General features: G+C 43.4%; 1 protein-coding gene across 1 annotated transcript in view; it reads left to right on the top strand.

The window, feature by feature from the left end:
* Nucleotides 1-9550, top strand: part of LOC115452670 (interference hedgehog) — a 69869-nt gene extending 60319 nt beyond the window's left edge. Inside the window, exons 10-15 of the mRNA XM_030181264.2 lie at nt 507-613; nt 824-942; nt 1889-2054; nt 4531-4939; nt 6733-6827; nt 7732-9550. Of these exons, the coding sequence (XP_030037124.1) occupies nt 507-613; nt 824-942; nt 1889-2054; nt 4531-4939; nt 6733-6827; nt 7732-7845 (1010 nt within the window). The 3' untranslated portion in view covers nt 7846-9550. The remainder of the gene's footprint in view (nt 1-506; nt 614-823; nt 943-1888; nt 2055-4530; nt 4940-6732; nt 6828-7731) is intronic.
* Nucleotides 9551-9908: the final 358 nt, after the last annotated feature.

The raw sequence follows: 9908 nt of genomic DNA on the forward strand, positions 1-9908 counted from the left end.
CTGATTAGCGTAAAGATTTATGTTTGTAAGTAATTCAGGAGAGTCAATAGAGCCATTCGCGACACTCACGAGATAACAAATATCGTTAACTTTTCGCCTGTTTTCCAAAAGGTAAAAAGTGATATCTATTGCAGCGGTGGTCATAATCAACTGAGAATTGCCGAGCCCTAAAATCTAAGTATCGTAAAAACTTTGCCTGTACTGACTCAATACGATGTATGTAAACATCGTATTGAGGGTTCCAAACCTGAGACGCATACTCCAGATGACTACGTATGATGTAGTCAACGTGAGAATCAAATGTAAACTTACTATCAAATATCACACCAAGGTCTTTGATTTTGGTATGCCGTAAATTTTTTTAATGTTTTACCTGTGAGACATGAAAAAAAAATATCAAAGCAAGTCACACTCGTCAGCACGATTCCCCTAATATTAGTGTTTAAGGATTATGATAATTTTTACCATCAATTGATTTAACTGTAACGCAAAGATATTGCTTACAGATATAATGATTCCACCGTCCCGGCCCAACGTGACGCGACTATCCGACCAGAGCGTGATGGTTTCTTGGTCGCACGCCAAGGAGGGCTTGCCGATACGATTCTTTAAGGTAAGTCCTAAAAAAAATTAAAAGTAAAAGCATTCGCTACTTTGAAAAGAATTTTTTTTTTATTACTTGTATTTGTTAAAATTAATCCAGGGTATTTTTAATAATATCAATAAAAAAAATTAATTACGATGTATAAATATTTTTATATCCCGTGGAAAAACTATTTATTTTATTCTATAGGATGTGTAGATATTGAAAATATTTTTATAGGTGCAATATAAGGAAGCTACGAATGCCAGTAATGCTCAGTGGAATACCGCGACGCTCGACATACCGCCTCACATACATTCATACGAAATAGAGGGACTGTCGCCTGATAAATATTACAAGTAAGTTTTACTGAGTTTACGTATAGGGTGTTACAAAAAGGCGGGTTCAAAGGACATCCAAAAACGGTTTTTTGAGCGACAAATATTCTAATAAAGATAATTGATATTTATTTGGACAGAGCTCTTAGAAACAAGCCTGTTTAATATAGCCTATTATGTACATCATTTAATTTTAAAGACCTATTTTGAGATTTTTGTAATTTTATTTTACTTAAATATTACACATCAAACCAACGCTTTCCAAATATAAATGTTGCTATGTTATGATTTGAAACGCACCCTAAAAAAAGTTTAGTTGTCAAATATCTAGTTTATTTGTCTCAGAGAATAATTGCATAATTGCAATTGTAGTTACCTATTCCACCGCTTGTGATGAATCAATAAAGTAATTTTTATGAGTTACTCGGCCACGCCATTTCATACTTATTTTTGTTATAAAAGGTCTTAAATTACTATTTATTATGAATGATTCCAACCTCCACAATTTTTGCCACTTTACTATCCAGTAAGTTTGAGGTTGGGTAACCTTTTTTTTCGAAATAAAGAACCAGCGCCCATACAAAAAGTGGACATCTCCTTTACGCCTTGTAGATACAGAGAGGTTTATTGGTTCTTACAATACAACTTTTATGTGTTTTTATTATTATTTTGGAGAGCCTGAAGTTCATCAACGTATTGTCTTCTCTTGTATGAACGCTTTCTATGGGGATGACAACAGATCGTTGATTGCGCAGTCCGGTAGTGACTCCTAAATTTCCTGAGATGGATAGATCCTAAAGGTGCACTTCCAATTGGGGTACTTTGCAGAATCCATCTTTAATGAACATAGGATTTTTAGTATACAGAGTGTACTCAACAGATTGATCGCAATCTGAGTCAACAATCGGTAGATTTCAGCATATCCTCAGTTCTCGTACATGTATTAACAATAGCTATAATATTTAAGGTTCCGCATCGCAGCAGTGTACTCGAACCAGGACAACAAGCAGGGCCGCAGCTCGGCGCGGTTCCTGCTGCAGCGCGGCGCCGCGAGCCGACCCGCCGCGCCCGCCGCGCCCGCGCTGCTCCGCGCGCTCGCCACCTCGCCGCACACCATACAGCTCAACTGGACGGTAATGCACGACACTCCTGCACCACTAGCAGCGCCGCAGCTCGGCGCGGTTCCTGCTGCAGCGCGGCGCCGCGAGCCGAACCGCCGCGCCTGCCGCGCCCGCGCTGCTCCGCGCGCTCGCCACCTCGCCGCACACCATACAGCTCAACTGGACGGTAATGCACGACACTCCTGCACCACTAGCAGCGCCGCAGCTCGGCGCGGTTCCTGCTGCAGCGCGGCGCCGCGAGCCGACCCGCCGCGCCTGCCGCGCCTGCGCTGCTCCGCGCGCTCGCCACCTCGCCGCACACCATACAGCTCAACTGGACGGTAATGCACGACACTCCTGCACCACTAGCAGCGCCGCAGCTCGGCGCGGTTCCTGCTGCAGCGCGGCGCCGCGAGCCGACCCGCCGCGCCCGCCGCGCCCGCGCGCTGCTCCGCGCGCTCGCCACCTCGCCGCACACCATACAGCTCAACTGGACGGTAATGCACGACACTCCTGCACCACTAGCAGCGCCGCAGCTCGGCGCGGTTCCTGCTGCAGCGCGGCGCCGCGAGCCGACCCGCCGCGCCCGCCGCGCCCGCGCTGCTCCGCGCGCTCGCCACCTCGCCGCACACCATACAGCTCAACTGGACGGTAATGCACGACACTCCTGCACCACTAGCAGCGCCGCAGCTCGGCGCGGTTCCTGCTGCAGCGCGGCGCCGCGAGCCGACCCGCCGCGCCCGCCGCGCCCGCGCTGCTCCGCGCGCTCGCCACCTCGCCGCACACCATACAGCTCAACTGGACGGTAATGCACGACACTCCTGCACCACTAGCAGCGCCGCAGCTCGGCGCGGTTCCTGCTGCAGCGCGGCGCCGCGAGCCGACCCGCCGCGCCCGCCGCGCCCGCGCTGCTCCGCGCGCTCGCCACCTCGCCGCACACCATACAGCTCAACTGGACGGTAATGCACGACACTCCTGCACCACTAGCAGCGCCGCAGCTCGGCGCGGTTCCTGCTGCAGCGCGGCGCCGCGAGCCGACCCGCCGCGCCCGCCGCGCCCGCGCTGCTCCGCGCGCTCGCCACCTCGCCGCACACCATACAGCTCAACTGGACGGTAATGCACGACACTCCTGCACCACTAGCAGCGCCGCAGCTCGGCGCGGTTCCTGCTGCAGCGCGGCGCCGCGAGCCGACCCGCCGCGCCTGCCGCGCCTGCGCTGCTCCGCGCGCTCGCCACCTCGCCGCACACCATACAGCTCAACTGGACGGTAATGCACGACACTCCTGCACCACTAGCAGCGCCGCAGCTCGGCGCGGTTCCTGCTGCAGCGCGGCGCCGCGAGCCGACCCGCCGCGCCCGCCGCGCCCGCGCTGCTCCGCGCGCTCGCCACCCTCGCCGCACACCATACAGCTCAACTGGACGGTAATGCACGACACTCCTGCACCACTAGCAGCGCCGCAGCTCGGCGCGGTTCCTGCTGCAGCGCGGCGCCGCGAGCCGACCCGCCGCGCCCGCCGCGCCCGCGCTGCTCCGCGCGCTCGCCACCTCGCCGCACACCATACAGCTCAACTGGACGGTAATGCACGACACTCCTGCACCACTAGCAGCGCCGCAGCTCGGCGCGGTTCCTGCTGCAGCGCGGCGCCGCGAGCCGACCCGCCGCGCCTGCCGCGCCTGCGTTGCTCCGCGCGCTCGCCACCTCGCCGCACACCATACAGCTCAACTGGACGGTAATGCACGACACTCCTGCACCACTAGCAGCGCCGCAGCTCGGCGCGGTTCCTGCTGCAGCGCGGCGCCGCGAGCCGACCCGCCGCGCCCGCCGCGCCCGCGCTGCTCCGCGCGCTCGCCACCTCGCCGCACACCATACAGCTCAACTGGACGGTAATGCACGACACTCCTGCACCACTAGCAGCGCCGCAGCTCGGCGCGGTTCCTGCTGCAGCGCGGCGCCGCGAGCCGACCCGCCGCGCCTGCCGCGCCTGCGCGCTGCTCCGCGCGCTCGCCACCTCGCCGCACACCATACAGCTCAACTGGACGGTAATGCACGACACTCCTGCACCACTAGCAGCGCCGCAGCTCGGCGCGGTTCCTGCTGCAGCGCGGCGCCGCGAGCCGACCCGCCGCGCCTGCCGCGCCTGCGCTGCTCCGCGCGCTCGCCACCTCGCCGCACACCATACAGCTCAACTGGACGGTAATGCACGACACTCCTGCACCACTAGCAGCGCCGCAGCTCGGCGCGGTTCCTGCTGCAGCGCGGCGCCGCGAGCCGACCCGCCGCGCCCGCCGCGCCCGCGCTGCTCCGCGCGCTCGCCACCTCGCCGCACACCATACAGCTCAATTGGACGGTAATGCACGACACTCCTGCACCACTAGCAGCGCCGCGACTGTGCCTCCACAACAGTCGAATACATCACACAACTATCTACAACTCGTCTCTATAAATTTAAACGACAGATAGTCTATTATAATTTATTTCGATAAAATCTTATCCCAATTTTGTTCGCAGTGGTCCCGTGGCTCTGGTGTCGAAGCAGAAGGTTTCTACGTGTACTACCGCGTGCAATCAACAGCCGGGCCTTACACTAAGGTTTCCGCTCCTGAATCCGCTCGCTCGCTCTCACTACACCACCTTGCCCCAGACACCAGATACGAGGTCAAAATCCAAGCGTATACAGCGCAGGCGCCTTCTGAATTCAGTTCAATCGTAATGGCTATAACGCATAAAGGGGCGGAATCAACGAATATTGGAACTGGAGGTGGGAGTGCGTTTAGTGATAGTGCTGGAGGTGGGACTGAGGAGCCACGGCGTGGTACTGCGCTTGTGCCAGCAGCTGCTGCGTTGGGAGCAGCGCTGTTGTTGGCGGCGGCCGTGGCGGTGCTGCTCTGCTGGCGGGCGAAACGACATCCACCAAACAGTATGTATTTACACCTTCATAACTACACACACTTTCTCAATCGTCATTATATCTTATAGCAGTCATTTACTTACTGGATATTGGCGATTTAGTAAACTAGTCTATTTCAGACGTCTCATGGTATTAACCTTAGTTAGTCAACGATATTTATCAGCTAAGAAAGAATGTGAGGGTCATATAGTTTGTCGTTGTTGTTGTCAGTCACACTGCAGCAGTAAAACAGTACTGATGTAGAAACATAATCCAGCAGAACGGCTTACACTTTTCATACTTTCTTTCTTCTCTACTGTAGACGAAACTTATTTCAGTTAGGTGTGTCTGCAAAAAGACTTCCATTAACACGTGTACTTTACCAAACATCTTTTAAATTCCCTTTATTAACATTTCGACTATTCGGAAAGACATTACCGTGTTGCCAATATTAACAAGCGTCGAATCAATTCAGTTTTCACAGCATAATAACTTGCAACGAACGTTTCTCGGAACGCAGCTGACCTGAATCAAAAGCTACATATAAATAAACATCGCCAGTTGAACTCGACTTAACGCTTCAGAAATTATACGAAATGTTCTGTATTTCTGAACGTTCATATTGATGTTGCGCTAAGTTTTGAAATTAGAAAGTATTTTGCGAGATATGTTTTCGTATAAATGTTTATCGATAAAAGTCGATTAATAAAAAAAAATAAGTTTGTTAAATTTTGCGTTATACATGGTGTTTAAAATAAAGGGGATTATGTCAAATAATATTTTGGGATTATGTTTTTTAATATTATATTCCTATAAATATTATGGTAAATAAAAATAACCGTGAAGTGAGATGTATACATATTAAATAATATTTTAATTGTGAAGTTGGTGATTATGGTGCCTTGAAAACCCTCCTAGTGATAAATTTAATTGTTGTATCAATATGAACTTTAATTATAACTGTTAAGTATTGTTCGGAATTAATTTTATTTACTTTATTTTGTAAGTATTGTGTTGTTTTACTCATCAGAATGTTAATGTTCTGCTATCAGATTTCATTTTAGAATAAAATTTTACAGTAAATAAATAAATAATAAAGATATTTTATAAATACTATAGTTCTCTAGTATATACTTGGTCCTGTTTATTGAATATTTATGAACGTCTATTAAATATTCATAAGATCTTGTGAATTTTGAAGATATTAATATTTTAACCTTTTCTAAATAGAGGGTACACAGTACACACTAATAACAGTAAACTTCGATGTTCGATGTCAATTATAAACTTAAAAACATTTTCTGAAACCACTTAGAGAAAATTACTGTAATCTTATGGTAACTAATCTCCCTCATGAACACTCACTATAACCCAGGGTGGAGGAATCTTCGAGAAAAGGAAAGTAGGTCGATCACAGGGGTATGTTGAGCCTCAATCTGCCCAAACATTGTAATCATTTCATTAAAACCGTATATCTTTTCATTTATTCGAAATTCGAACGTAACAAGCCCGGATATTGGCGCGAAATGATCATTGTAAAATATTTTTTAAATTACCTTTGCCTACTGCCACGCCGGTGGAATTGGTCATCCTTGGGGAACTGTTTGCACCTTTTTCCGAATGTAAACCTTATGTTCTTCAGATACGTAGAGTCTAGTCTGACGATTTCTAAAATACTTCGAACTGTTTTTTATAAAAAAGAAACGAATGTTTAGATTACAAAATTCAAGCTCATCAAACATTCTTATTATCAATAAACCTATACTAAAAGAGACGCCCAAAAAACTGCTTATTTTCTATTCACGTAACTATGAAATTTTCAGAAGAAAACGGGTCAGCAATGGAATCTCCAGGCAGCAATGGTTACATTCCGGCTAAGGTCCCGATCACCATTACTGCAAACCCTATGCACTCAGAGGTGAGATTTCAAATTACGCTTTATATTTTGAACAGATTGGCACTAGCGCTGTCTACCTTAGTGTCTTCAAAATTTACTCAACATGAAAAAAATCTTACTAATATTATAAATAAGAAGATTTGTATGTTTGTTAAAAGTAAAAGCAGATACAGAGGACTGGATTTGGATTGAATGTGGAGGAACTTGTAGCGGGAAAGGCTTTGAAAGCGAGCGAAACCACGTGCTACACCTAGTGTTAACATAATTCAAATATTGTATGCAGTGTCCAGGTCGATACCGAAACGTGTAATTACTATCATCTCTTTTGGACAACTTTACTTTATATTATGTTTAGTTGTAGGTTTCATTTCTTTTGGATTGTATTATAACTTATTTTCTATGTGTAAGTGTCAAAAAAATTAAATAGCTGTCTAATCCAAGCAAGTTTAAAAAATCTATGAAATGTTTGTGTCAAGTTAGTCCGCCTTAGCTGTTTCTTGATTCGTTAACTTCGAAACACAATAGGGAACACAAGACCAGTTTACAAGAGCAAGCTCCATTTCACGAGTGTGGTTTAACACAACACATGTTCCAAATGAAAATTCTTGGCCATATGTTAGTTTGTTGCTAACGGCTTGAATGCGGAACGAGGGCCGCAGTGTCAGTACGGTATACAAAATCTTTAGTGTGGTTTCGGAAAATTTGATGGTAGTTTTTAGTGGTAGTAATTTTTGGCAAGGTTTTTGCAGATGTAGATTTGCTATTTTGTGATAAAAGTTTGATAAAACAAAGTTGAGAGCTAAAAATTTTAATCGAGGAAAAGGAAAACGCGGTATCTATTACATAAATGTATAATGAAATTAATAAAAAAAAATTGTACTTAAGTATATGGGTCAAATTGAATGAAAGCATACATTTTGTGCAGGGAAGCGAACCAGGCGTGGAAATGTCATTCCTGCACAACAACAATACAGGCAACAACGACGACACTCTGCCGCATTCGAGAAAAAACGGACCCGCGCCGCGCCAGTACGTATAGAAACAAAAAAACTACCATTTTGGTAGAAAATTATTTGTTTGGAATATGTGATAATGACAATCGCCATATTCAAGGACAGCGGACTTGAGAGTACAAAGCTATATTTATTATGTATATTTAGTATATTTGTAATTTATAGAAAAGTAAGTACGCGAAAGGGTCCGGATGAGTGGATACGCTTTTTGAATCTCAATGTTGATAATCATTTTATGTGTGAAGAGTTTGTAAGGTAAAGACCGCTTGATATTGAAGTGGGGTCAACTCTAAATGATTTATTTATGTAGATATTAAGGTTTGAAAGTCGATAAAATTTGGCGACGTATTTAATGTATCCGATTTTCTGTATTCCGACTGGCAAATATAATTTTATCAGTGAATGTTTCACAATCAGTGTTAAATGCTAATCGCGTAATTGTGGTATCATTGAATTTGAACCGTTCATAGATAAATTAAATTTGGTTGTTGGATCTGGTTTACACTATCTGATGTTAGATTGATTAATTTCCAGAATGTCCTACTCGTGTTTGAAACAACTATAAAAGGCAATGTACTTATATTTTGTTATTTTATTTAACGTAAAATTGTATAATACTTGAAAATCACTTAACTTTATGTACATTTTTGTTTTTTTTTTAATCTAACAATATTTTTATTTCTAAGGTTGTGAGGACGAAATGATTATACTGATTTTAATTATTTTGTAATTTTCATAGGTTAGCTATATAAATGTTTAAATACAAATAAGAATTAAAAAAGAATACTCAATTTATATCGTGGTGAAAGTTTTAAGGGTATTTGGTATATACTTTTGCATTTAGGAAGGTAATAATAGAAAAAAAACCTTGTATTTACAAATTTGCATTTCATGACATTTACTTAGTACCTATGACTGATAGTATTATTTAAAGATAACGATTGATAGACATTAAGTATATACTTGTTTTGCCACTGATTTTAAATAAAGTTTTAATTTGAAACAAACAATTTGGTAGCAAAAATACTGGCAACACTAAAAATTTAAAGACAAACAAATCTCAGGTAAGTTTATAAACAGAACACAAACATAAACGATACGGAAAAAGCAAATAATAATAAAAACTAACTATCTCATGTTATAACTTTGCCTGACATTATGGATGTGAGAACAATATGTCTGTTTAATAACGATATAGCAGTCGAGTGTTGTCGAGTGTCAATATACGTAATTGCTACCAATCGAGTTGAGTAGCGTCACAATAGTCGCTGAAGTATGGAAAATAATTGCACACCTTTGTTTCAAATTAAAACATTCCCGATCAATGCATTCGACTATTTATTTACTTTTGAACAAGACTGAAAATTTTATTATATTGTACACGTATTAGGCTTAAATTTCGATGATGAACCGTTTTGTATTTCTATTCAAAATAGAATGTAAACTGTTATGTTACTCGATTTGTGACGAAGTGATTTGCTGACGTGATAGGACGATCGACGTGTTCTCACGTCAATATGAAAAATGATGTATATGATTTGTGTGGACAATTTATGTTATGTTTAGTGTAAAATTGGATATTAACAAATTTATTTAATGATTACTAATATTTTTCAGAATTTTATGATTAATACAAATTGAATGTAATTTTAGCGTGAGATTGGACATAGAATTTTAAGTCGCGATAATAAATTGTAAAATATTTAAAAATATTAAATTTGATTTCAACAATTTGAATTTATTATTAAAATATTAAATCATATTATGTGCACTCATTCCCTGGGTTTAAAATGTATTGCTTTATTCGTTAAGAATTTTATTAAAATAACCTCATCAATTGAAAGGCCAAACAGCAAGAGAATAATCTGAACTTTTATTACATTCTAGAAGAAACAACAGTCGATTTTGTGTACAGCTAAGTATATCGTTTTGTAAATACCATTGGGTTCATAATGTTCACGTTCTGATTGAATGGCTTAAAAACAATTTAAGTCAGACATTTTGATCTTTTTCTATTAAGGTACTTATCTCCCAAAATTCCGTCTTAATTAGAAAAATATAATCATGTTATAGAAATAAAATTTAAAGA

The sequence above is a fragment of the Manduca sexta genome, chromosome 11, assembly GCF_014839805.1.
Source record: "Manduca sexta isolate Smith_Timp_Sample1 chromosome 11, JHU_Msex_v1.0, whole genome shotgun sequence".
Classification (NCBI taxonomy): Eukaryota; Metazoa; Arthropoda; class Insecta; order Lepidoptera; family Sphingidae; genus Manduca; species Manduca sexta.